The 27,986-nt window shown below is 48.8% G+C and overlaps 1 protein-coding gene and 1 long non-coding RNA gene across 10 annotated transcripts; one reads left to right on the forward strand and one right to left on the reverse strand.

Annotated features, from left to right (window-relative positions):
* Nucleotides 1–196: 196 nt before the first annotated feature.
* Nucleotides 197–27,872, reverse strand: ARHGAP19 (Rho GTPase activating protein 19). Of its 4 annotated transcripts, none has more exons than XM_055720590.1 (12): nt 27,798–27,872; nt 14,606–14,871; nt 9,391–9,471; nt 8,849–9,058; nt 8,027–8,253; nt 7,438–7,524; nt 6,416–6,481; nt 5,496–5,684; nt 4,687–4,785; nt 4,006–4,098; nt 3,435–3,503; nt 197–2,942 (listed from the first exon to the last, which is right to left on the reverse strand). In XM_055720590.1, exons 1-12 carry the CDS (start codon nt 27,866–27,868, stop codon nt 2,886–2,888), a joined length of 1,515 nt encoding a protein of 504 aa, XP_055576565.1. In that variant the 5' UTR covers nt 27,869–27,872; the 3' UTR covers nt 197–2,885. The 4 variants fall into 4 exon arrangements, with proteins under 4 accessions (XP_055576565.1, XP_005435209.1, XP_055576566.1 ...); XM_005435152.4 differs by lacking the exon at nt 27,798–27,872 and adding an exon at nt 17,691–18,774; XM_055720591.1 differs by lacking the exon at nt 4,006–4,098.
* Nucleotides 10,959–21,224, forward strand: LOC106630881 (uncharacterized). 6 transcript variants are annotated; one of them, XR_008733860.1, is made up of 4 exons: nt 10,959–12,245; nt 13,043–14,130; nt 14,933–15,005; nt 19,011–21,224. It is a non-coding gene; the product is annotated as an uncharacterized LOC106630881 (long non-coding RNA). The 6 variants fall into 6 exon arrangements; XR_008733859.1 differs by lacking the exon at nt 13,043–14,130 and having other exon boundaries at nt 19,011–19,552; nt 20,378–21,224; XR_008733862.1 differs by lacking the exon at nt 13,043–14,130 and having other exon boundaries at nt 19,011–19,156; nt 19,314–21,224.
* Nucleotides 27,873–27,986: the final 114 nt, after the last annotated feature.

A 27,986-nucleotide genomic window follows, 5' to 3' on the forward strand; every position in this document is an offset into this window, starting at 1 on the left:
GAGAGGGAACAACCTCCAGTGCCATAGGAGGCCAGCTGGTGCCATCCCTGCAGGCAGGCTGTGCCTCACCGAGCACCCCCACTTAAGGGGTAGGAGCTCTGGGGTTCTGAGCAGACATTTCCTTTCTTTTGAAGGTGGATGCACCACCAAGTCCTCACTGTTCCAATGAAACTGCTTAAGCCACTGAGCAAAACCATTAAAAATAAAAGCATTTAATATGGGGTTTTCACATGAACACACAGAAAGGCAACAGTCTGAAACAGTACATACATAGCATATATAAATAAAGATTAAAAATACTTTGGAAACGATAGACTCTGGGAACAGTTAGTGGCTGCTCTGGGAGGAAGCATCCATGTGGGTCATTGCACAGGGCAGACAAATGAGACACGTCAACCATGACTAAAACTCCCCCTTGCATGTGAGACAGTGTGAACACATTGGAACTACAACAGCCAAGGGTCCTAGAGGCCAAATCTGTTAGCCGCCACCACCGTCCTCAGCACAGGGAGGACAGCACCTTGGGCTAAAGCCCAGGGCACCAAACCCCTCCTGCGACTGCCTTGTCTGGAGCCTGCACCCACCCCTTTTGGCAGGGAGGGCATCTGGGAGATGCAGAACACTGGGCTGATACCCCATAGGTAATTTTTTCTTAGAGCTAAGCACATATCAGCTGTGCCAGAAGGCAGAGTCCCTGAGCTAGAGCCATCAGTAAGCGGGAACAGTGAAGAGTTACGTTCCTCTCATCTACAGGGGAGCAGCGTATTTAGTCTTAGGAACAAGACCGCCTTGTCAAGCGGACACCCATACAGAGACACGCGCCCAGCTAAGCTAGGTGATGAACAAATGCTTCATCCAGCACCCACCCTCGATGCAAGTAAGGGCAGAGGTAGCAGGACCAGACCCAGCTCTCTCGGCGCTGCTGCTCGACCTTCGGCTCTGCCTCATTTCTATTCAGAGGCAAAGCCGAGATTCCCAGGTCTCCACTCCACTAATGGCAGACTGCCGGGTCAGGACAGAAGTGCGGTCAGCAAAACACAGTCCCCTTTGGAGAAGAGCACACAGACAGCCTCAGCCTCTAGAGAGAATGATTACAGACACATCCAAAAAACACGTACTACTACCACAGCAAACTGCCTCTGCCCTTCTTCACAGCATCCTCGCCTGCCTGGTCCCTGAAGAACCAGAGCTCTTTCTTCGCTGCGACAGAGGCTCCTAACACTACCAACTCCCATCTCACACATCTGCAGTCCCACTACCCCCAACATTTTCAAGGCAGCTCCTCCAATTTAGGGTCATACTGGGGACAGACACCCCCAGTAAAGTACCAGGAACATCCCTTTGGACAGAGCAGCATGAGGCACATAGCTTTGTATCTAAAAATAACACACTAATAATAAAAAAAAAAAATCACAGTTAAAAAAAAGTGACAAATTCCAGCTAAGCTGCACAGGGCTCCGATGTCCTGTTTTGACAGCTCTAGCCAGTCAGACTGAACTCCCTGCTCACATCCCAATATTCACACCTCCTGCCACCAGTTGTCTCAGAAAGCTGTCAAGGACAGAACTCTAACTCCTGCCAGCTGCTGGTTCTTAAAGATTAGAAGACAATTATAATTGGATTCCAGAGATTATTTGCTTTGCCAAGAAGGACTGAGAAGTGTTTAGATGGTTCCCCAGCTGATTAAACCTCTATTTCACAGTAGTGACCCTGTGTGTTGCCTACTCCAGATTGCTTGCAGACAGGTACTTGGCAAGATTGGTTTATTGGAGCACTTCAGCTTAACAAGACCGCTGACACTGGCCAGCTGTGATGAGGGTTTATCCTGTATCTAGATGGTTTCATCTCATTTCTGCAGCTCAGACCAAAAAGCTGAACCCAGCTCCAGCCATTTCCCCCAGTTTAATGACTAATCAGCCAGTTGCCTGACCAGCCATCCAGATATCTTGAGCCAAAGCCCTTGGCACCATTTGCAGCAGATCACAAACAGCTAAAGCCCTCTCTCACCTCTCACGCTGCTCACAGTGTTCCTATGCTGCACACACAGCCACAAGATTCTGCCTGCTCCAGACACCCTGGCTTCCAAAGGCTGGGCTGTTCTGCCCCAGACAGCCTTCTCCAGCTTCCTTCCCCACTCAAGCTCAGCCTCCCTGCGTGAACACAAAGCAGACACTCCTTGCTCACCAGGCAGAGCTGTGCCATTGGAATCTGAAGATAGAGAGCAAGGGCTGCCTCCAGCTAAAGCTGAAACAGAGGGATGAGTTTATCAGGGAAGCTGCTTTCCCCTTGCCCCACTTGAAATGACGGCACCCAGAGCCTCTCCTCTTCTCCCAGGCTCATCCTGCGCCCTGTACCGTTTATGCACTCCAGCCCTTTGGGGACAGCAGGGTGAAATGGAGCCCAGAGGAAGCAGAGGAGGCCTGGAGGTAAGGCTAGCTGTCAGGATGTGGGTGAATGCTGGAGTCCACCGTTCCCATTGCTAACAGGGGAGGGAGCAAAACCAAGCCATATGTTAAAAACTCAGAGCAGAAAAAACAAAAGAATACAGCCTAGCAACATTGCAGAGAAAGCTGGGAGTGCACAGAGGGCCCTGCAATGCACAGGGCTCTCCTTGTAAGCAAGCACTCCAGCTCTTCCCAGAGCCAGCAGGTCAGACATGCTGCACAAATTTTGGTTAGATAGTGGTTTGCCCCATAGTAGAATGAAATATAATTTATATACAGAAAGAAACAAGTTCCTGCAGTCTTTGCAAAGGTCCAGTTTCAAGAGCACTGCCATGTTGGCGAGGGCTGCCGTGAGCCTGCAGCACTCCCCTCTAAGTGCAGCACATTATTCACAGCTTGCGAGGCTGGGCATTCCCAAACCATGTGTGGGTGCGAGGCGATTCAGAGGGATGATGAATCCTTGGAAAGCAGGTGGGCTCGCATGCGTCTGCAGGATTCCTGGAGCAGAGAATTAGAGCAATTGAATGCTTGAGAGACAGAATGCCATGCAAGAAAATGTTGATGTGCTGTCCTCCCCCTGCAAGGACTCCCGCCTGGAGTCTGCCTCCTATACCTTTTACCAAAGCAGAGACAGGAGACACTGAGAAGACAGGGACAAACACAGCAGCTGGTCTTGGGTTGCACCAACCTCTTGCCCCACTGCCACCCTGACAGGCTGCTAGTACCACCCTGTGCTGCCAGCTTCACTCTGTTTCCCGTGACAGCCTGCCTACCAACTCACAGGTAGAAGGGCTGTACACACCTGCTTTGGTGAAACCCTTCAAAGCCCAGCTTTTCAGCATGCCAGCTGCTTGCAGATTGGCATGGAGCAGACTGCTACAAGCCAGGGGACCACAGCTGTCAAGAGTCTTGCGTGCATGCCATCACCCCTGCACATGTCAGGCCCAGGTACCCCACAGGAAGGAGAATGGGCATATGAACGTGTCTCACCGCTTTCTGGCCCTCCAAAGACTTCAGCTTTGCTTGGGACATGTGAGCTGGAGATCCACATTTCTGTAACTGGGTGAGAGAGGAGGGAAAAAAAAAAAAAAAAAAAAGTAAAGAGCTGTGGAATGAAGTGGCATCCACAGCCTTCCCTGGGAGCAGCCTGTACCACCAGAGAGCAGTGACCACCCAAATCCAGCCTTAAGTTAGTCTGGGCCATTGGACAGTGCTACTACCCACAGGCAGCAGGCTCTGTATAACTTGCGGAGGAGGATGGGAGAGAAGGAAGGGGCCACAAGCCAATGTCCTTGGCCAGGAACACAGCCAGAGGCATAAGACTGGAGTGGAGGCCCAGTGATGCCACTCCTGTCCCGATGCCACCCTTGCCATCTGCTCTGCTCTCCTCCTAGCACCTTCCTGAGACCTTTATTTGATCACACAGAAGATATTTCTCTTGGGCAGAAAACAGCAAGCAGCCCCCCCCAGGGATCACTGAAACGAGCACCCAAGTTGCACTCGAACTCCCCTCACACGCTCCACCACCAGCAGCTTCAGTGGTGCTGGCAGCAGCTCTTACCAGGTGGACATTCTCTTTGCTGACTCGCTCAGGCTCCGGTGTGGCATCCCTGCTCTTCCTCTCCAGGATAACTGGGGTTCCTAAAACTTTCCGCTGCCGTAAGAAGAGAGGGCTGTTGGCTAGTGCTTAGAGTGCAAAGTGAAAAAGAAAGGGAAGGAGCAGGATGCATTGCTGGTAAACAGTTGGATGCTGGGAAAGAAAAAAGGAAGCCAAGCTGGGACAAAGATTGCAAAGCAGAACCACCTGAAATACCATGCCACTAGGTTGAGCCTGCCAGCTTGCGAAGGGCCTGGGAGCTGACCTGAGCTCTGGCCAGGAACCCAGCCTGTCAGAAGCGGGTACACACTGCTGTGGTGCAGCCTGCAAGTGTGCTAACACCTGTGCTAGCAGGCTAGACTACATGACCCTGTCAGTCCTCATCTCATCTTGGGAAGCAAACAATCCTTCAGAAAGATGCATAGATCCTACAGTCACGCATTTCATAGAGGGTTATACTTTACAGTAACAAGGCTTATTGTCACGGTGCTGGCTTTTCTGTCCCCAGTGGATCTATGGTTTTGGGACCCAATACTTTGAACAGTCCCTACCCTTTGAGGGCCTCATTCAAGCCAGGGCAAAGCAGAAGCACAGAGCGACATCACAAACTCACAGCAGAGAGCTTGAGTCAGAGGTTGCCTTTACCTTAATGAGGCCGCTGAAGGAGCGCGAGCGGGTACGTCGTGGTGCTGGGGATGTGGGTACATCAGAGCCAGGAGTGAGAGCTGTAGGATGCTTGTTAAACTAGGATGAAATATGAGGGCAGTATGTTAGCACAGTTACTGTTACAGTTACACCAGTCCCTTGCTGCTGTGTGCTGCTCTACCTGCTCCTAGAACTCAGTTTCTCTCTTTTGCACCCCAAAACGGAGGAGCAGCTCGGAGCTGCAGGGAGAAGAAAGCAGAGGAAGGCCACATCTCCCACCCAGGATTACAGGGAGCTTGGGTGTGAGGGCTTTGTGATGTCTACCCGATTAGCCAAAATCCACAGGTCTTGGAGCAGAAAGGGCGTTGGGCAGCAGCTGGAGGCTGGCAGCCACAACTAGTGCTGACCATATCAACTAGTCTCTCTGGAGCAGCAGGTTGGCTAAGAATGCTCATGGGACCAAGAGGAGGCCAGTTTGTCCACTCTTTGCAGGCAAGAGGCGAAAAGATTTTTCCCTTTGAGGGAGGAAGCTCAACAGGACCGGGGAACTGCTAGCTCGGCAAGTCCCTGGCCTGGAAAACAGAGCTCAAAGCACAGCTTGGTGCAGCAAGCTCCATGGTCAGCCACATCTGGGATAGGCAGTCTCCTCCCTTGACTTCATACAGCTCTGCCACTTACACAGCCCAAAGCCCACTCTCCCCAGCCTGCCCAAGATTAGGAGCAGCTCTCAAAAAGGCCTTGCTTTTAGCCCTGTGCCCAGGATTGTGCTGAGAAGCACACCTCAAAGATATCTTTCCTCCCCACACTACCTGCCGGATAAGCTTCTTCTTCTTTGCAGAGTCAGGCATATTGTGGACATGGCGGAAGAGCTCCTTCAGTGCCTCCTCCGTGCGCTGCTGGGTCTCCTCCTGGTGGCAAGTGTCCAGCCGGCTTCGCTTCTGAGACTTGAGGGGCTGCAGCTCCTTGGAGCCAGGAGATGTCAGCAAATCCAGGTCGTCCTGGGAAAGCGGAGACAGTAGTCGCTTGCCATGCTTTAATCCAAACGAGCCTCCCATCTGAGCCAGGCTGGGAAGAGTCTCGTGAGCTGCCTTAACCCCAGTGAATGAAGGGCTGCGTTTTCCCTACCCCTCTGCAGCAGCACTGCACCAGCAGGCCCTGTGCCAGGGAGAGGTGACAGCAATACAAAGGTGACCCCATTGCTTCTTCCCTCCCCTCCCGGATGCCAGCTGCAGAAGCCCTTCCAGGCTTGAGAAGGGTCAGTGCAGCTCCTTGCAATGCATCTTCCCTCTTCTGCAGCTATATAAGGCAGGGAAGCATTTGCTGGCAAGACACAGACAAATCTTATCCCAGTGGCAGCAAGTAGCCTTTATCCCAGCCCCTCTTCCAAGCAGCACGGCCACAGCAGCAGGCGCATCTCTCTGTTTGGAAGGCACGAGCCCATGAAGGAGCAGGTGCTGCATGTACTAGGCACAGGGAGCAGGTTTGCTGCTAAACAGGGGCTGGTAGCTTGCTTTCCCTGTGCTTTTGATTAACAGATGCTTCAGCTCTGCCCAATTTCCCTAATGCAGCCGCCTGCACCACACCATATGGTTCCCTCACTCCTGCTCTCTGACAGATCCTCTTTCATGACTTGGTTTGTTTTCAGCTTCTTTCACTCACAAGGATCCCTTCCTAGTGTCATAGCCTCTGCCCTTTCACACAGGGCAGCCACTGCATTTGCTGACCTTACCTTTGATGTATGGGCTCTGGACCCCAGATAGTGCAGCCTGGCACACTCCCGGATGTATGCTGGGGCCTGTGATGATGGACAGAGAAAAGGCCAAATGTATGTTTAGCATGTTTGGCCCTGGGGTAAGAGTGGCCCCAACAAAAGCTGCTCTTCAAACATACCACAACAAGCCATTTCCATCAAGATTCAGCTGTTTAGGGCAGACAGAACAATGGGATTTCATGTCCCCAGTGCAGTCCCTGTTCACCGTTTCCTTTTGACGCAGGCAACCAGCACAAGCAGAACACAGTAAGAGCAGGGTTCCATGAGAACTTTCTCCAAGCAGTTCCCCCAGCTCTGAGCTGGCCAAACAGGGGCCTGAGTAAGAGGGCAGAAGGGGAACTTTCTATGGGAGGACTCTCTGCAGGGAGCAGATGCCTACAGTGGCCAGGAAGGTCCTGAGAAGTCAAGAGGCTGCCTGTGGCAGAAAAGCTTCCTTGGAGGAACCTGCAGAAAGCCGCATGCTCCTGACTGTCATACCGCTACACCCTGCTCTGAGCTAGACAGAGGTCCATGCCTGCAAGCTGTGCCTGTAACAGCAGGGGGGTGACTACCACTTGCAGAGACATTCACAACAAAATGACCTGCTGTATTAGGTGTTCAGCTCTTGGCAGCATTCATCCAGGACAAGCCCCTTCAGCTTCCTTATCCTGCCAGAACCCAAGGGGAGTCCGGCTGCTACCTGCGCCCCAGAAGCAGGTTTCCCAGCCGGGCAGCAGGTCTGGGTGCCCAGCAGAGGGTGGTATTACACTGCACCGTGCTTCTGACCTGCCCCTGCACAGCCACCTCCGGGGCTGTCTGCCTAGTAAAGCCATTCTCCCTAGTCACTAAAGGAACAGTTTCTTGTAGAAAGCCTCCTTCTCTTACCGCAGAAGAGAGCGCTCGTTATACACACTTGACACCTGGGATCTGTCTGGAGAAGGGGCATTCGTCCAGTCTCCTGCTGAAGGGCCAGGGAGAGCAAGCCCACAAAGCACGCTTACCTTGAAGAGTTTCTGAGAGTGTTTGATCATGAAGGTCACTCCATTGTTTAGCTTCGTGATATTCTCCTGAAGGTCATTCGCTGTCACCTGGCAAGGGGACATAGCCAAAGGTGCAGCAGTTAGAAGGGGAGGAGGAAGAGTCTCTGCTGCCCTCACTGTCTCTGGGACATAGACACACATGGTGTCTCAGCAGGAGACCTGCTCTGAGGAGATGGGCAGGCAGAGCTCACAAAGACAAAGCTGCTCTGAGAGGAAAACTAGACAACGCTGGGGCCAAACAGTTCACCAGCAGCGATCCGCAAGGTTTGTCTGGAGCTGTCATTCTTAAAAGAAGCAGAACTGTCCTGTGCTTTCAATTTAACTGAGAAAGACGAAGCATCTGTTGCAAATGAGACCTATGGCAGGTCTGGACTGAACACTAGGACTGAGTCCTGCCGGGAAGCTCCACCTCACCATCCCAGCCTCCAACCTTCACATTACCATATCAATACTTAACCTTCACATCTTGGTTCTTCCCCTGCAGGCCTGCCAAAGAAAGCTGCTTTCTACCTTGCCATATCCCACCCGCAAATACTGAGGCATTGCTCACATTTCTGGGCCATAGGATGTGGGGTGCAAACATGAGGGCAAGATTGTGGGCAGACATCTTGTTCTTATCCTGCTTCTTCGCGGTCTGGTAGAGCAGGTCCAGCAGCAGTTTGAGCAGACTGCGGTTAGGCGCGGGAAGGATCAAAAACAGCAGCTGGAGGGCTTCAATTTGGCGCTCTTTGTCTGGAGTGCTGGTCTTATTCCCTTTCTCATCAAACAGTGTCAAGTCTGCCAAATCACAAGGCAGAACGTGAAGGACATGCATCAGCTTTCCTAACAGCAGCTCTATCGCAAGTGGTTACCCTCCCCTCTTCGTACGCAGATCTCCAAACTCCTGCACAGTTCTTGGCCCTCTGTCTCTCCCTCCAGCTCCCAAGCTCCCCACCCAATGTGTTAATCTGTGGTACTCCTCCCATAGGACAACACGCTGGCTAAGAGTTGTGATGAGTTGAAGGCAAGATGGATGAAGTTCACATAAGGTAGATCAATAACAGTTATTAAGTACGTAAAAACCACACCTCACTCAGGAGGCCCCCAGACTTAAATCAGATGGAGACCCAGGTTACCAATGCAGGCTCTGCTTCTGTAGGTATCTGTTTATTGCTGGAGAGAGAAGACTGGGCTAAACAGGCTTGGTCTAATTCCTTAGGATTTTCAGCTCCAGTCTTTCCACCGTTAGGCTGAGATGAAGGAAGATTCCTTCTTACCCTGCCTTCAAGGATTACGCTTACGTAGCCTGGTGCACAGCTCTGTAGCATTACCAGCTTTCTAGGAAGCTAGTTCCATTCCCCCTGCTCATCACTATCTCTTGCTGCTCACTCACCTGCAATTTTGAGGTGGGCATGGAAGTGCTTGTGTGTCAGCAGTGGCTCTGGTAATTCACCCAGGAACATCTTAAGTAGGGTGGCCACATCATTGGAGTGAAACTCCCCAGAGTCCAGGTCAATATCTGTACCACTGTTCAGAGCATCCTTTAGGATCTGTTGCCTGATGCTGTTGCCTGGCACCCGAAACAAGCCTTCTGCTCTTAGATCTGCTCAGCAGAGGGGAGAAAAAAGGCCACTGATTAACCAGAGGCTGATTCTTACCAAAGCAGTTCCCTCCCCTTTCCAGAGCTTGACAGCAAACCTCAGTGAACTGTGTTCAGACACATGACTTCAAGCTGGCTCCCATCAGCTGAGTCCATGCACAGAGGGAAGAGATTAACATATCTGCTAGGCAATTCTGGGCAACGGTTGCCTAGGGCAGCCCCAAACTCCTGCTGGTGGAGAGCTCAGAGCTTTTCACTCTGTCTGCACCAGAGACCTGAGGTGGGCCAGACAGATACCCCTTGGGATAGGAAGACAGTAAGACAGAGTCGCTTACTTTTGTGCAGATACTCGATTAGCTGGGAAACTTGTGCAATGCCTTCTTCTGTCAGCGGTGAGCCAAACACCACCCCTTTCTCTGCAGAACAGAAGGTAATGTGTTCAGGCAGCTTAGAACCCAACAACCACAGAGGTAAGTGGTCCCCAAAGAACAGGCTATCAGCATGCAAAGACCAGTGCCCCAAAATGCTGAGGGTGAAGGTCACAAGGACCCCCACAGATATATCACAAGCACTCCCAAATAAGTCACTTCATCTCACCATGCTGTACTTAAAATGGCTTAATCACACTGCTTCTTACTGCAGCCTAATTACAGTTTTTTATCAGCTAAAGCAAACATTTTCTAGCTCCTGAAAAGAAAACACCACCAGAACAGATGCTTCAATTTTAAAGGGCATATCATTTGCAAGCCTGGACCTTATGGCAACAGCAAAGTGCAAAGAGCAGATGTGGCAGCCTGGATCACCCAGGTGGCTGCCACACTCCACACACACACCTGGGAAGCAAAGTCCAGATTAATCTTCACTGTGGCTTGAGATGGTATGGAGCAGAAAGAAGACATGCAGCTATGACACTATGGGAGAGTAGAACAAGCGCTACTGGGAAGAGCAGACATGTTCCAACTGGCTCACACTGTCCTTTTCAGGGATGGGTAATTCCTGGAATTCCCAGATCCCAGTGAATGTCTCTTCCATTTCACCTGCCCTGGCCTAATTACAGTAAACTATGAAGGCTGAACAAGGAAGAGTTATAAAAAAAAAAAAGAGCAGAGTAGTGAAGCAATGAGCTGGGCCTTTCTCCATATGGAGCACTGACAAGCTCCTCTCAATCCTAGAGTTTGCTTTTATCTCATGGGGCTGTTACAGATCAAGCATAAGCTGTCAGCTCCAGAACTCCAGTAAATAACACAGGCTACCGCCCCAGAAGATAGAAGCAACTGAGCTGAAAGAAGATCCTTGCATGGGAGGAGACATTAGATAAGAAGCCCATTTAACTGAAAGGCCCTTGTTGAACCAATGCACAAAACTATTCTTGTCCACAGAGGGACTTCCCAGGTAAGACAGTATTTTCTAATAAATGCAGTCCTGCTGACGAATGGCTTTCTCAATCAGATATACAAAAGAAAGCTGAGGCAACTCCCAGGTGCTTCACTGGCAGCAACCAGAGCCCTCAGCATCGCTTCTTCCCTCAGGTGCATGGAAGTTTTGACTACAGCTAGAGACAGCTAGATGCTGGATAGACCATACCACAACATGCTGACTGGCACTGAGAACTGGAACCAGGTACAGAGCTGGTTTGTCCTGCCCTTGCACTAAGGCTTCAAAGAACCAACAGATTTAAGACAAGAATATACCTCTCTCCACAACCAGACTTGCCAGAAGCATGGGCCACTTCTGAGGGCAAGCTGGGCACCTGCCCAGCTTTCTGTGGCTGCAGATTTCCCTCCTTATTGTACAGCTGATAGCCCACCAATCCAAGCAGTGCATTGGCTGGTCTGATAACATTTATCTCTCGTACAAGCTTTCTCTTGCTTCCCCCCCCCCCCCCCCCCCCCGCCCCAGCACATTTTGATTTTACTAGCTTTTGGTCTGTTGTACTACAGATCTTACTGTTCTGTGGTGTTGATGCTCACAGCATATAGGAAAGACCTGTTTAACTCTATGCATTTCTCTAGCAACCTTCCTGTGCAACTAAATTTATTCCACCTGAAGAATGTTCAGCTTTCTTCCAGGACTCCTGAAACACATAATAAGCCACCAGGAACTCCAGCCTCCTGTTAAATAAGAACTTTTTGAGCTCCCTCTGACAAAGCGCATGCTTCAGTCCTGCAGGAGAAATGAGGGAAATGTGAGGGTTTTATCCACTTGAGTGCAAAGGGAGAGAAGGGTTAGCAAAATATTCTTGTCCTTGAAGAAAACTAAACTCATGAGACATTCAACAGATAGAATCAATAGGGGCCAGAAGGAGAAGAGGAAAATATATCTTCTTGACACATGCAGGGCCCGATAAATCTGATTTACTTTTGAAGTCAGAAGTTGATACCCAAATAAGAATTTGATTCTCAAAGAAACTTGAAAGACTTGTCTGGAGAATGAATGCTAAGTTACAAAGGATTAGATGTTACTGTATGATTGCTTCTGAAACTAAGAAGCAGCATGAGATTGAGTTTCCTGATGCTCAAAGAAATTGCAAGTATTTGCAGCTTCATCTGCTCTGAGCTCTGTGGTCCTTGGCCTCTGGCTTTGAAGAAATAAAACCCGTTTTTTCTAGGTGGTCTATAACACTGCAACAATGATGCAACAAATGATGGCTCCAAGATGAAACATAGTACATGAAACCGATTTTCTCTGTAGACACAAACTTATTTTTCTCAGAGTTTGGCCAAGGAGTTCACAGACAGTGCCTGTCAATGCAGAGAGACACTGCCATTGCAGCCTGGGAGTGCAGCCAGCAGACTTGGGAACATCTGCTAGCTGTAACTGTAGTGAGACACATGGCCATGGAGACGTCTGTATGGGGGAAGGCGGAGCTCTTGGGGAAGAGAGCTAGCAGATGTCAGGTCTGATAAGAGCAGTGCTCCAACAGAGTACAGATAATTAAAAAAAACAAGCTAGAGAAGGCTCAGAAGTCCCTGCTAGGTGGTTTTCACAAGAATGTGGAAGTTTCCATACATGCTAAGGAAACACTTTCAACTTGGTTACTCACTCACTTCTGCTTGTCAAGTGGCAACGGTCTGAATTTAAGGTGTTTCTACTACACTCCGGGAACAGAGGCAGGAGCAATAACAGGTATGAGCACAGTCTAATTGCAGTTTGGGGGCAGCATGAAGACCTGTTACTATGGAGCAGCAAGGTAAGCATGGCAATATTGACTAGTTCTCACCTAAGGATGCTAAAGGAATTTATTTGTAGTACTTGATTTCCCCCTGAGTATATCTGACCAGGGTTCCCACTGGGTGAGACGGGAGTGGAGGGCTGAAGCCAGCACCAGAAGATACAGCCTGAGCAGTGGGGCTGCAGAGCTCGTCTTTATGAAACACAGCGGAGGAATAGGTTTGGTAGAATTAGAAACACTTAGAGAAACTATATAAAGGTTGAAGACAAAAAAAACCCATACTCAAACATAGCGATAGCTCTCTTCTCAGAGGTACTCACAACAGCAGAACTGCTCAAAAGAAGGGGAACGCTGATTAGAAGTGTTCAGCCCTAGGTTGCCAACATCTGAAGGCTGCTACCCACAGCTTCTCTGCCAGCAGACAGCCAGTCTAGCTAGGAAAAGAGCTGCTGAGGGATGTGAGAGGTGCCTAGATGGAGGCAGTTTTTGTCTAGATGAGTGAGAAGGTTTAACTGAACTTACTGGGAGAACCAGGCTCCCCTTGAGCGTGAGCAGAGGTGGGAGAAGGCACACACACACCTAGAACACGCTTTCAGTTACAACAAAACAGAGTGGTAAATGCCAGCCAGTGAAGAGGAGAGGATCTGAACACAACTGTGCACAAAAGCAAATCTCAGACTTCTGAGAAAGGGCCTAGAGCTAATGTTTCATAATAAGACAGCTGAACTTGAAAGAGAAGATAAGTCACTTGTCAGTTTACCAGAAGGAAACTCAAGCTGAATGATTGTCTCAGAGAGAAATTTGTCATCTCCCAGGGTTGAATCTGGACTTCAGCAGAGTCAGTCTGCAGAGCTTTGTCACTGACTCACTGGATTGAGATGTGGATCACAGATTTGTACAGATTTCTGAGCTGCACAGGCAAGACCTTCCAGAGCACGGGACAGCAACTGAACATGACAGTGGGCCCTGAGTGAAGTCAGTGGCCTGGGAAGCTTGGGCATTATTGTTGTTTGTGGAACCTGATGCTCTCAGCCTTTACCGATATTCCACCACTTACAAGGAAAGCTAGGAAAAACAGAGCATGGACTTCCATGGACACAAGCAAGCAGAGAGACAAGGACACCTTGGTGTGTAGAGGAAGAACCTGTAGCTTGCTCAGGCACCACTCTGCAGCTCAGTGCTATCCACAGAGCCAGGCCAGAAACACACAGAGGCCAAAGAAATCTCTCTGTGGTATGTGCTGCACTGCGCACAGTGAGCAGCTGACCCACCGAGGCCAACCTGACATAAACCACAGCAATAACCTCCAGAAGAAAAGTACTCTAGAAGGGCAGGGCATTTCTGGGATGAACCTCCTGGCCTCCATTTTACTCTTTTCTAAAGGTGTGGGACAGCAGAGTTGGTGGTGCCAGTGACAGAAGTTACCGTGAATCAGCAAGAATAGTGGCGTTTGACTTCAGTGACATGCTTGTCTCACGAAACAGATGTCACCGAGTGTGGTCTAACACTCAAACTGAGTGACATCTGGGGTGAGGCGGGGGCCTCGCAGCCCTGTGTTGCTTCAGTAAAAGCCCGAAGGACCCCTGTACATCTGTACTTAATCCCCCACCCCATGGTGAACTGTTTGGCCCCACTGACCTTCCAGGACTGACAATCCTTGCTAAGGGCCAATCGGCACACAATAATTGACTTCGTTCCACCTTGCCACGAGTACAAATCTGGTATTTAGAATTTTGAGGGCAAGAACTCTAACTACCAGGCAGGTCAATGGGCCTGGACCTCTCTCCTTCCCAAGCAGGGACACCTCTTTGGTAAGACTCACACCTCCAACTAAATTGGATGTTACCCAGGAAAGTACTGTTAACAAGAGCGCTGAACTTTTCACATGAGCTCGATTTTCACAGTAAGTGTATTTATCAATAGCAATTCTGAATTTGTTGTATCTGTTGCTTTAATAAATCATCTGTACTTTCAACTTTGTGAAACTCTTTCAGTGACGGTCCTGGGGAGGGCTCTGACAGGCAAACATTGACTCTGATAAGTGGCTGTACAAATAATCCGCCAAGACCTAAATTGTCAACCAAGTCTGAGACTAGGATCAGATCTAGACTCCCCTCTGAGAAGGGGTTTAGAAAGCAAGAGGGTCCTTTGTGAACCTTGTGACTCAGTGGGAGAGCTTTCCTTCCCTTAGCCGTGTGTCAGATTCATACACAATGCAACAAGGCGTCATCCCCAGAGATTACAAACCTATAGTATTAACCATTCAGCACAAGCTCAAAACAACAGGCCTACACTGAGAGTTTCATAAACTACATGTAACAGACGATGGCAGTCAGCATCACCCTGAAGGTGAGCACCAGACGTCATGCTATACTCACCCTTGCGCTTCAGAGACATCAGAGACCGAAAAAATCCAGAGGCTGTACTGTTTGCCCCAGGCAGTTTTGGGTCCTCCTCTCCCATTAGTTGGGCCAGCTCTGCCCCAGGCAAGTCAATAAGCCTGGTAATGTTGCTGACAACGAGCTCTGTGAACACCTCTGGTTTTTCATGGCGCAGCTTTTCCACAAAGAAGTCAGGATTGAAGATGATGGGCTGGCTGCGGAGGGAGGAGTCATTGCAAATGACAAAATTGCAGATGGCATCACTGGAAAAAAAGGAAGGAGGAAAAAAAATACAGTAACTCCTCATTGCTTTGTTTTTTACAGCCAGCTGGTCTGCCCTGAAGGAGACATCTGCTGACACAGGAGCTCCCAGTCTAGACCAACAGTGCTGTCTTAGGTGAGCACTCCGCACAGCGCGGCTACATTTCCCTTTGGAGCAAAACTCTCTCTGGCCTGTTTGTACAACACAGCCCAAGACTAGCATTCTGTAGCGTGGTGGTAACACATGTAACACATGGCAACACCCAACTAAAACTTGCACTGTATCTACATCCTACTAACTCAGGCAGATAGGTCACCCAATACTTTTCATTAACCTACCACTCTCAGTCATAAATAAGATTGGTCTGTCTCCCTTCCCAGAAATTCAATCCCAGTGGCCTGAAAGTCTAAACCCCAATCTAAATTTTTTCATGGCCAGCTTATACTCATCAGTTCCCATTGCCAATCTATCATTCCTACTGTCCTATCACCAAATAGATAGTTCCCATGGCCTGGGACTTTGTTTTTATAATCATAAACATGCCATAATACTGACCCACAGTTCTGCTAGGGATGTGGTGAAACACTCTCAGGTGACAAGCTGCCAGATCTTTGGGTATTGCTCTCCGTCAGCTATGACAACTGCCCAGCTGTGCACTCTTGAGTCTACGGTGAGCCTGAACTCATCAGTATCACCACAAACCACAGAAAGTCAGTCCTTAAGGAACCCCTAGTAACCTTTCTCCTAGAACATCTCTTTTCAGCTCATCCAGTTCTTGCCTCTTCTTCAAGCTGTCCTTTATCTGACCTCCCTATTTTCTACTGATTTCTACTTTCTCCATTTCATAGCTTCTCATGCAGCATGGAAAAGGGATGCATCTGAGACACTGCTCTGCTAAGGGTTATCTGTAACAGATACTTAGCCCTACCACTGGTTAGGTGAGCTACCTTTACCATTTCTAAAATCAAAAGAGTTATCAAAGAAATATCTCAGGCTAGTCAGTGCTCTTAATGCTCACACTTAGAACTTATCCCAATTTCCATCTGCCTGTAAGTCTTCCATTACCATCTTCCCACCGTTTCAAACACTTGCCCACTTCTGAAGTCAAGCCCACAGGCTAGAGTTGCTTAGCTGGCTTCTCCTGTTCCTCTTTTACTTAAATGTGAGGATTAGTGTCGTTATTCTCCAGTCACAAGCTACTGCCCCGATGTTATACTTGGCTATAAAGTGCTGGTCTGGACCTGTGAACTGGCGTGCCAGGTCTTCAGGGCTCTGGGTGGAGGCTGCCTACCCACCCAGCTTGCAAACACTGTATGCTTTCACTGTGTGACATTCCCCAATCCTTTAATCATTCTTGGGCTCTTATATAATACTTTCCATGGTTTCAACATCCCTCCTCTGCTGTGAGGTCCTGCTGAACACTATTTTCCAATAGCAATTGCCCAAGTGCACATGCAATAGAAACGCTGCACTTGTGCACCAGGGATCGTATCAGTCCCTTAGGTGTGGTGTGGCACCCACGGGGAAGCATGTGCTCTGCCAATCACCCCCATGGCCACCAAAGGCTTTCCCTTCAAAGCAGGCTTTCCCACAAAAGATTGGAGTGCTCTGACCTTCTCCTCTCTGCTGAGGGGTGGAGGCCACATCACCATGTCTGGACCACGCTGGGCATCTGGGCTCACTGCTCAGCACGCCTGCCACCAAAACAGTTTGCGACACACTGGACCTTACGTCCACTGGTTCAAACAACAGAGCACTTCAGCTACTAGCCCAGAGATCCCAGCAATTTATTTTTCTGACGTAAATTGACGGTAGGTAACCAAGGGGAAGATATCAAAGCACATACTGGTAAGTCACATGAACTCCAGCCCACCTCCACACAGTATCTGTGAACCCAGCTGTGGTGTGGTGAACTACTGCTGCACATTTTTGACCTGAAAGACCATCTTGGCATCATTTCCAGGATGCGTGATCATAATAAGAGAATAAAAGCTGGGACTCAGGCTCCACAAGGACAAAGATACTTGCTGAAATCAGAGGAAACCAGGCTCTCAGCAACACTTGCATCGTGAGAATCCATACAAAATCCTCTCCCCTTGCCACTGCTCTCCACAGATGTCAAAGACTCCTTCAAGAGGATGGAGAGGAAGAAAGTCTGCAAGGCAGACTGCAAGGCAATCTGCCAGGTCATCTAAAATTTTAGAAAGCTCTTAAAGGCTCCCAGCTGCATGGCTTAGAGTGGCCTAGCAAGCATGCTGCCGACTCCAAATGGGGGACATATTTTTCTGAGCACTTCCCAGCCTGTTTTTCAACAGTTTGTTACTTGCAATAAATCAAGATGAAAATGCAACAACTCCATATCAGCTGCCAAAAAGCAACTTCCAATTAATCTAATCATATTCACATTTCATTGCACAGGTCTATAATGCACAAGCAAGTGCCAGCTTTGCCAATAATGTGGAGCAAGCCCTTTGCCTGAAACCCATGACAACTGATTCTGTGGCAATACAGATCCTGAGAAGGGTTAATAGCAAGTGTATAGGCCCAGTGACCCTGCCTGCAATGATCCGTGCACTGTTATTCACTCACTAGCAGTTTTGTTTCCCCACAGAGAAGATATGCAAATACTTTGCAGCAGTTACATCAAGCATCACAGATTATCTGCTCCCTCTGACAATTAGATATCTAGATTCAGAGAAAGAAAATTAAACAATTTTGTCAACTAGAACTGACTGACAATTCTCTGCACAGCCCGTGTTACAAGTCATGCAAAGTTTAACATTTAATGCAAAAATACACAGAAAAAAGTAAATTTCTTACATGAGTGCTGAGAGCTTTTGGAGAGGCATTAGGAAGCAGAGACAGGGAAAAGAACTTGCTCCTTGTTTCCAGCAACAAAAGAAACCTGCCTGTCCCAGCACAGCCTATGCAAATTCCACGCATGCTACGAGACACAAGGGCGCATTATTGGGTCTGAAAGGCCCCCTTGGCACACACTGGGCATCAGCCTTCACACAGAGACAAAACAGAAAAGAAAAGCTGGACAAATTGATTCATGTCTCTTGCCAAAGGCTGCGTAGCTGGAGTTTAACGGCAAATAATTCCTACATAGAAACCCGGGTTTTGAATTAGGACCAGTGTGGTATTAAGTGCTCTCCACCTGTATCTAAGGGGAATCCACAAAATAGCCCAAATGTACTCTGTGTTTACCATGAGTAAAGCCATGCAAACACATTCCCAACAGCATCCAAGCACAACCAATGTTACAGCACTGGCAGGACAATAGTCGAGTCCCTTAACTGCACAACCCCATGCCCAGAAACCTTGCTAGAAACAATGCCTGCCCCTGCCTTTCACACTTTTAGATTCTTTCTAAGACAAAGCACATAATTGGCCCCTCCAGAGCTGGAAACAGCACCTGGCCATTGCTCTTTGCCACTATTACTGTGCCACCATGTGCCATTCATCCACTTCAGGCTTCCCATTCCATGTGTCTCTAGATTCCCATCCAGTTTCCCTGCCTGCCGCAGCTGGGAACAGCCTTGTATACTCTTATTGTGGTATGGCACTTCAATGAGCTACTTAATTTTGAAAGGTCACTTTATTAGCAGCTCTTCCTCGCACAGAAAATTTGCCTTTGTATCATTATTGCTAATCAAAATGGAAATGTGAAGCAAACCGCTATTTCTGAGCAAAGATAAAGCCCCCACTGGCTTTACACACAATAACCCTGCCAATCCTCACTGCTGCACACACTACAACCTTCAGAAAAAGCCATGTGCCCCATCTGCTGTTTTCGTGTTAAAAAAGGAAGATGAATGTACTCTACCTAGATTCACAGTTTATATAACAGCAGCCAAGGGGAGACAAACATGCATTCAGGGAGTTTATTGCCTGTTCTTTTTTTTTTTTTCCTCCTTACAGAGTTATATTTTCTATATGCTGTGATCTCAGACTGCTTTACGATGTGTCAGAAGATGATAAAATAAAGGAATAAATAGCTTCCTCTTTGATCCCATGAATAAAATCAAATCTCAATGAATAAGAAAACCTTGTACTAATAAGGTTGTGATTAAGACAGCAGATTAAAAAAAATGGGTCCTATATTGTGCTGAGATTCTCGCCATTCTGGTATTTTAGAAGCGAAGCCTGTGATCCCAGCCAAGTCACAAAGAAAGCTGTCTGTCACACACAACGTTCTTGCTTCAGGCATGACAGCCCCATCATTTCATGGGGAGTGGATGGTGCAGGAGGTCAAAATCATGATGGATCAATTAATCCCTAAGGTAACTAGATCCAGGCCCAGGAAATGCCTTGGAAACTAGGATAAAAATGAGACTTAAACTGGCAAAACCTAGTAATTGAACCTGTGGTGGTCTGCTCATGTGGCAGCAAGATTGCATTCAGATACGTGAGACCTAACTGTTTTGGTGGCTTTTACAGTTTTTATGTTATTCTGTCTTCACACACGTGAAGGCAGAAACCAGTTCAAGCAACATGAAACAGTGCATAAGGAGAACACAAGCCAAGAAAGAAAAGGAAGAGGTACCTTTGGGGCAAGGCATTAGCTGTGTTTTTCTAGCTGGGAAAGTGGAAAAACTGGAAGCTGCAGATTTCAGACGAGCCTGATGTACCTATTTCATTGGGCAAAATCCACCCCTGTCCATCCCACACCACAGCAGGTGAGTTTTACCATACAGGAGCAAAAAGATTAAAGAGCTTTGGAAAATAAGGCAGATAATGGAAGAAAATCTCCCTCTGTAATAACAAAATGTTTAGCCTATGAGAGAGAGCCAGGCTCCTACCAAATACTGAGAACAGGGCGATAAGCAGGCAGTGCTAAAGAACACAAAACACGAGCAATACTTTGCCTGGCTAAGCACAAAGGGAGACGGGACAGATGCGCACAGGCTCGTATTTCCCCAGGGAGAGAGAAGTAGCATCATCTCCTACATTGTGCCAGAGTAAGGAACCAATTAACGAGGATGTCTGAAGAGAGTATTTCCAGAACCAGATAGGAGCCATCCCAGATTTTGCAAAGAGATGAAAGAACCATAGTGGAATGATGTGGAATCATTTTAAATACAAAAGGACTAGAAGACAAATTATTTCCTAGATTTAAAAAAATAATATATATATTTAAAAGAAGTCTAACGGGAATGGACTGCAGAGACATTAGAAGTGACCTCACAGTTAAGGCTGCTTTGAGGACTGTACTTCAGACCAACATTCTTGTAAGACAGTTTAACAAAGATCACATTCAGGCCTTGGATTCGGCACAGTAACTCTTCATGGGATGACTGGTTTGCCTCTAAAAAATGTCAAGAAAAACATGCAGCAATTTTTGCCTAGGGTTATACTCATAAAGTCTTTAGGGGCAGAGTCCTTTTGTGATGAGTACACAGTGCATGGGACAGTGGATGCTGTCTCTAGACTTAATACAAGTAAACCATACTAGAAAACACTGCCTTTTTAATTTTTGCTTTGCTTTCTTCACATTTAAACAGCTAACATGGAGTGATTCAGCTTTTTGGCTATGGGGACTAGATAATAATATACAATTTAAACAGCCAGGAGCTGGGGAAGAAAGCTGCTATTATGCAGTGGCAGCCTGTGCTGGACAACCTGGAACTAACGTAACACGTGGCCATCTTTTGGACACCAGGTAAGCTGGGTATCCGAGTCACTGCTATTATCTAAGAATTCTAATTCTGTCTCTGTAAAGGACTCACAGGAGACCTCAGCAACATCAGCTACGCATCTGTGATGTGAACCTGGAGACGGACCTATCTGGGAAGATAAAAGGGTTGAGGGGGGTACCAGGGAAGCGTGCTTTGGAAGAAATTGAAAATGCAACATATTACCAGTGTCAAAGAAAGCTGCAGTAGCAAGACATCTTGAAATATGTGAAACATCACAAAATTTGCATTTCACCATGAAATTTTTCAAGTTTGACCTTAGAGAATCCTTCTGTGATATCTTTAATAATAGCCACTGGAATATTTTGAAGTCAAGAAAGCAGTACTTCAACCACTCATCACCACAACATCAGAGTATCCAGATGCCTTCTAGTGCTAGAAGGAGAAAAAGAACTAAGAGGCGCCTTAGAGAGGAACCACATGTTCACTGCAGTGCTCCTCACCAAGTCTCCTTCCCAGCGCCACCACCACAGCTCATTGCACACCCACGCTGTGCAATGGCTCAACCTCCTCCTACCCAAGACTCTGTAAAAAATGCAGAAACACAGCTACCACCAGAAACCCGGTAATTTTACATTAAAGATCCGCAAGCTCATATGTCTGCCTTAACATCAGAATAACAGTCTAACAGCAATAAATAGCAATGCCGCTCTGATTTTCATGACTTTCAATGCGGTCTAAAGTTTGTGTCTTTATTTTAACATAAACCCCTACTGGGAGCAGCAATAGAAGAGGAGCCTTAGATCCAATCCTGATTTCACTGAAACAGCACCAAAACTGAATCTTTTTAGATGGCAGCAGCTGCCTCCTCTTGTTACTGATCTATTCACTTTTATCACTGTGGCATTGGGAACCTCAGTCACAGCTGGGGACTCTGCTGTGCTCCATGCTGTACAAACACAGAACAAAGGCAATACCCTGTCTTCAGAGGGCTGATAGCTAAATCTGAAATGAATGCTGGAGGGGCAGAAAAGAGGGAGGAATCCCAAGAGAAGAGGCAGCACTATCAGTCAGCATGACTGATATAACTGAACTCTGCCAGCTTTTCTGTAGACACTATTAAAAAGGAGGGCGAGGAAGGACAGGAAAAATAATCAGGTCACACTGCAGACATTTAGAAGAAATCCAGCTTCTGTGTGAGGGGCGACATGGGACTGAGCACAAAGGAGCTGATTTGAAAGCTATCAGGCAGGGACGGCTGGGACGCGGGGCTGAGGACACAAGAGCCGAGTTCCAGGCACTGGCTGGGAGCCGCTGGCGAGGCAGAGACAACAGGCCAGCAGTGCTGGGGAGCTGCAGGAGCCTGGCAGCAACGCAGGGCACCGTGTGGCCGCATCCAGACCCCTGCAGCAGGGTGGGAAGGTCTCAGCCTGAGGAAGCCCAGCAGCCACTTCCCACCACCCAGAACATGCTGGGCAGGCATGCTGCCTCCTTCAGAAGGTCACCAGGGCCTGGAGCTAGTCGTATAGAAATTGTTGATGTATTTTCCCTGCCCCATTTATGACTGTTATGACAGTTATAATCATGACAAAACAATGCATCTCTTTTGCTTTATTTTATTAGAGCCATTTGCATTGTGAATAGCATATCATAGATCTGAGGTACCACGTGGGCCCAGGTGCTATCTGCCCTGAATGCTGTGTGCCATGTCTAGGACAGGGATTTTGGGCCTTTTCTCCCCATGCACTGCAGAATTACCTACCATGACCTTTGACTACTGAGTCTAACAAACTGCAAGGACACCTCCTCTTCCCAGGAACCCTAACACCTTTCTTTGTGTAATCTAAAAGTCTTTACTGAACACCTGTCCCTGGATTCTTGCCAACTGACTGCTCTTCAACTTCACTCATATCCCAGGTAGAACATTTCTTCCCCACTTGTGCCTGTGTGGTCCTAGGTTGGGTGGACTGCAAGGTCCACACCTGTCTGCCATATACCCAAAGTACATTGATGGTACATTTCCAGTTGCCAACAACGATAGCATTCCCTCACTATCCTCATTTCACATCTTTAACTTCTTCCCCATTTTGAGTTTACTGGAAGTCAGTAAGAGGCATGGTCTAGTCCTACCTACCTTTACCTCCTTGGCTCCTAGCACTCAAATTGCTGCTTGCACCCCTGATTGACACCCTTACATCTGCAGATAAGAGCCCTAGGGCATCCTTCGGAGGCAGCGAAACATGCAGTTCAGAGACTAGCAAAGATACACTGTGTAGACACTTCTCAGTCCAGTAGCTCCATGCCAGTGTCCAGGTCAGAGCAGAATGACCATCTACAAAGAGGTGCCCCACGACAACCAGGTTTACTTCTGACATGAAAAATCGATCAATCACACAAAAACAGCACAGCAAAATTAACAAGCTACTGTAGCAACTAGCCTCAGAACTCAGCACAACCCAGCAGGGCAGGAAGGATGTTTTCCTCCAGCCCTCCCACAGGATGATAATCACTCAAAATTGGTAGCATCAACTGCTGCCCAGAACACATTTGGGAATCCCATCCCACCATCACCTGTCAGCGCCCCAGCAAAACATTGCAATTTGAGCATAGCATGCTGTAGCACTCCCGGGTTCACTTGACTGCTGTGGTTTTTTCTGGACCAAGGGGATAGCAAGACCCACAGCCAGCTCCCGACAGTACTGTTAGGTGAGATTTTTGTGGCCACAGCCTGGCAAATACAGAGAACAGAGGTACTTGGGAAGTCACAGCTCTTGTTTTCATTTGTTAAATTTCTATAATTCCACAACACTCCTTTGCTCTGGAGGTGCAACGGGCAAGATGCATGCTTGCATCTGTATTTTGTATCATGGTGGTGTTTGCAAAGGATGAGAGCGCATTAAATCCCTTCTCATCATCAGTCCTCCGCAGACACCACTGAGTATGTCAGAGGCCACATCCCATGTTCCAGATGTGTAAACTCTCACAAGCTGGAATTGCAATGAGGCATACCTGGATGCATGCCAGCATTTAAATAAGATGGTGACATCTGGTCCGCACTGCTGAGGCACAGAGATAAACAGGCTGGGCCAGCCGCAGAGCAGCACAGCACGCAGTACCGGAGAGAGAGAGATGCACAAAGTAGCCCAATTAACTCACCAAACTGAGCAAAGCGGGGGCCTAGCGCTTTTGAAGGGGATTTGGGTAGGCTAGGATGTAAAAAAACTGGAACACTATACACAGATAACAGAATTCATATGACAAGAACCTATACCGTAACTTTATGCAACTCTCCCATGCTGCTCAGAAACTGCTGCTCTTCCCATCCCACCTGTGGTCATCTCTGTCTGGATTCACCAGATTTCTCTGCAGAGCCCAGGGAGCAGGGATATATTTATGTGCTCTTCAGGGGCTGCCCAGGAGAGTGTGGAGTGGCACATGCATGAGAGGAAAGCTCCAGGCACCCCTGAGAGCTTGTGAAGGATGTTCCCGAAAAGGCTTCCTGCTCTCCAAGGCACAGCCAGCCGTGGCACGCTTGTCTCCTGCTATATGACGGCTCGCAAGCAGGGCTGTAGGAATGCCCATATGGAACTCCCAAACCATAAAGCTACATTTCAACCTTGAGTCTGAGCTCCAGAAAAACAAAAAGGGAAACTAATGCTGGCTCCCCTGAGAACTCCCTGCCTCTGGAAATCAGAGCTGCCACATTACCACTCGAAAAGAAAAGATGTTTTGGCTGGACTCCAAATTATTAGAGCTTTATAGGCCAAAAGCAAACACATTAAAAGTTCTCGTAAGCCAGCTGACAGACAATTATTTAAGCAGCTTATCACATTCCCTACTATCTACAGTTTCTGAAAAAATTCATGAGGAAACTCTAGATAGCTTAATTGCAATTACCTAGCGTAGAGGTGAGAAATGCCAAAAGCCAGGGAGTGAGGCCGTTGCTCTTGGAGAAAAGGGCCTAACACTCATCAGACACAACAGTAAGTGTAATGTATTACTGAAATGAGAGGCCAGAACATGCCAGACCTGTGAAGCCCTGAAACAAAGGGTCAGCCAAATGTATCACACCACAGGGTCACAGTTCCTCCCATTTCTCTACCCATGTTGGCTCCAAGACCCGTGCAACTTGGTAACACAGGAACCAACAGCATCACTCCCCAGGATCACAGCTCAGGTTTGGTGAAAGCTGGCACAGAAGCAGCACAGCAGGTCCGTGCCTGAACCCAGCAGAGCAGAACGAAGGAAGAGTTCTCAGCTCCCTGTTCTTGCCTCCAGCTAAAGAACAAGTGAAAATGAGATCCTACAGAAAGAGCCAACTCTGAAACAAGTGGGAAATACAAGGCCTAAGCTGTGACTGGGAGCCTAACCCAGCATACAGAGGGACAGTATTTCCAAGAGGAACTTGACTTCAGTTGCAGCCATTAGATGTTAGCCAACATTTCCATGCTGCCCTGTCTCCTTACCATCTGTTCATGCCACTTATCAAATCAACACACACTGAAGACTGTTGACCTTTAGGACAAGGAATTTGATTTCCCAGCAGAGTGTCCAGCACTCAGCGCTTCAGTTTCAGACTGAACTGAGTGCCCACACACCTTTAAAAGAGCATTAACAGAGCCTGGTGACATTTTCATATGCATATAAACATGCACACAGCAACAAGGCAATGACCAGGCTGGTGCAGAGACCCGGACACTGCCTTGGGGTACATGGGCAAGCAATGCTCCTCCTTCATGCAAGTAGACAATTAACTGATGCGTAGCAGAACAAGGATCCTGTTGTCCAAGCCCATCGCAGGCCCTGGATGAGAACAGGATGTTGCCTGCAAACATAAAAAATATTGCAAATGCAATACAGTCTTGAGTTCAGGTCTAGATGTGTGCCTGAGGGAGCTTGGACTGAATAGGGGGTTAAATGCAAGTCTAGGTCTCAAAGATTTTAGCGAGGGTTGCAGAAAAGGGAATATTTGATTAAGATTGTTCCTTGCTCCAGGCTATCTTCAGAGAAAAGTAGCCATGTGTTCAGACTTGGCTTTAACTCTGAAATCAACCATTTTTTCTGCATGACCCTCAGCAAGTCACTTTGACTTTCTGCCATTAAGTCATGTTTACAGTGAACGTTTTCCTATTTGCAGTAAAATATAACTGGCAATTGTGACTCCTTTCATCACCTGTTTACGATGTGAGCTCTTGATGTCCGGTTGTGCAGGGACACACTATCAAGCTATTTTAGCAAGATAACAAGCCTTTTCCTAGCATATCCTGCCTTCCAGGCCCACGGCTTTTTCCCCTTCCACTCATCCCCCCCTGCCATATCAAATGGCTGACATGAACACTGAGTGCCTGGCAAAGCATTCAGGCACTGCTTGAATCAAACATTAAATGCATTAATTAAACAGACAGATATTTCTCTTTTGAAACTGAGTACTCTGGCACACTGCAATCATAATTCTCAGTTATGAAGAGCCAGGCAGAGGTCAGAGAGACCACAAACTGAAGAGAGACCCACACAAATCATCTTTTGTCATGTTCAGTAACATTTGGTATGGAGGTAAAGACAATCAGCTTTCATTTCCAATCTTTAAGTCAGCCTGCTGCAAGACCACACGCACAGCATGCAAGCTTTACTAGCTAACTTGTGCTTCTCTCCAGATGAGAGGGAATAGGGGCAAAAGCACGGTTGTGGAGCATGCTTCAAGAAAAGAAAAAAAAAAAAAAAGAAAAAAGAAAAAGGCAAGCTTTGTGGTCTTTGTGGTGACAGACCTGCAAAGTAAGAGATCGATCAATTTGCTAAGCGTTGGAGTAAAACTTGTACTTCAGGCTTCGATTTAATCACTTGAGGGGGAAGGGGTAAAAACTAGGGGACTACAGCCTAGGGACAACTGGCAGCACATAACAAATAAATTCAGTCATTTGGACTGATCCAGCCCACATTTAAAATGCTTTATCCAAGAGAGTTTCTCAGCTGCACAGAGCATACTCGCACCCTTACCAGGTCTGGCATTTTAGGCACTCCCTGCTCAAACTGAGCACCATCTCTTCATCCCTCCTTCCAGAGCAACGCTCTGCCCCAACCCAGGAACCAAAGCAGTGTCCCCAGATAAGCACAGCAAGTGCCATCAGGATGGGTCCCACTCAGCAGAGAACAGGACAGCACCACTGTGAATCAGACTAGGTATGAGGCATCAGCCCTCAGCTATATGTTTTGCACGTTCATAAAAATGACCACTCAAAGGATATTCAGTTTGCAGGTCCACATCACACCGGGGTGGGGTGGGGTATTGATTAAAAAAAAAAAACAACAAAAAACACACACACACAAAAAGGGAGAAATAAATGATACAGCCTTTTAACAGTCATCCAACAACACCGTCCTGGTGAAGTGCTCTTGCAGTCGCTGCTGTTTTATCGGCAGCAGTCACAGAACGGCTATGCACACCGAACCAGGTGCTAAAGGTGAATTATGCGAAACTGAGATCGCACGTGTATTTAGAAAGCAACAATAACGCACACAGAGCGGACAAAGCAAGGGAGAAAGAGGGCTGGATGCGAAGCAAGCCTATACAGTGCCATCACCCTACCAAACCCTGCAACTGCCAAGCGCTCGGCGCTGTCACTGCGGCTGCAGGAGCCACGCGCCCGCCCGGCCACAGCGGCCTCGCGCCCCCGCAGGCGGCCAGCGGCCGCGCCACGGCGGGGACACGGCTGCGGGCGGGGGGGCACGGCGGCCCCGGGGCGGGGGGCTTCGTCTCGCTAATTTACGCGCAGGGTCGCGCTTCCCCAGGGAACAGCCCCCTCACCCGCGGGCGGGCGGGTGGCTCGGAGCGGCATCGCTCGCCTCGCAGGAGCCGGCGGTGTCTCCCCCGCAATGCAGCACGGGGAGCTGCAGGGAGCGCTGCCCGCCGCTGAGCCCGCGGGGACGGGGCAAACGCAGCGCCGAGGCGCCGCAAACCGGCGCGGGGGGGCCCACAGGCTCCCACCCCGATCCTCACGCCTGTCCCGCGGGGCGTCCCCCCGCCGAGAGCCGGGGACCGCGGCGCTGCCACAGCTCGGCGGGGGTAGGGGGCACCCCGGCCGGCGGAGCGGCTGCCCCGCCGCAGCGGGGACGGTGAGAGCCCGGCCCGCAGGAGAAGCGCCGCAGTGGGCGGGCCGAGGCCGCGGTGCGCTGGCCCACAACGGGCCCGGGCCGAGCCACGACCCGTAACGCGGCGAGGGGCCGGGGAAGGGGCCCCGCCGCCCCGGGGAGGGGTGAGGAGGTGTCGGTCTATCCGGGGCCCCGTTCCTACCTGCCGCCGCGCCGCCCGCCAGGCGCCGGTGCTCCCTCCGCCATCTCATACCTGCCGCTCCGCCTCCCCATTGGCCCGCCGCATGACCCCTCGGCCCCGCCTCGCCCCGGACGCGCGCCGCCATTGGCTGTAGCCGGCGCCGTCCCGCAGCCATTGGCCGTTTCGAACAGGCAACGGCCGATCGGCGCG

This window comes from Falco cherrug, chromosome 9, assembly GCF_023634085.1.
Source record: "Falco cherrug isolate bFalChe1 chromosome 9, bFalChe1.pri, whole genome shotgun sequence".
NCBI classification, from domain to species: Eukaryota; Metazoa; Chordata; class Aves; order Falconiformes; family Falconidae; genus Falco; species Falco cherrug.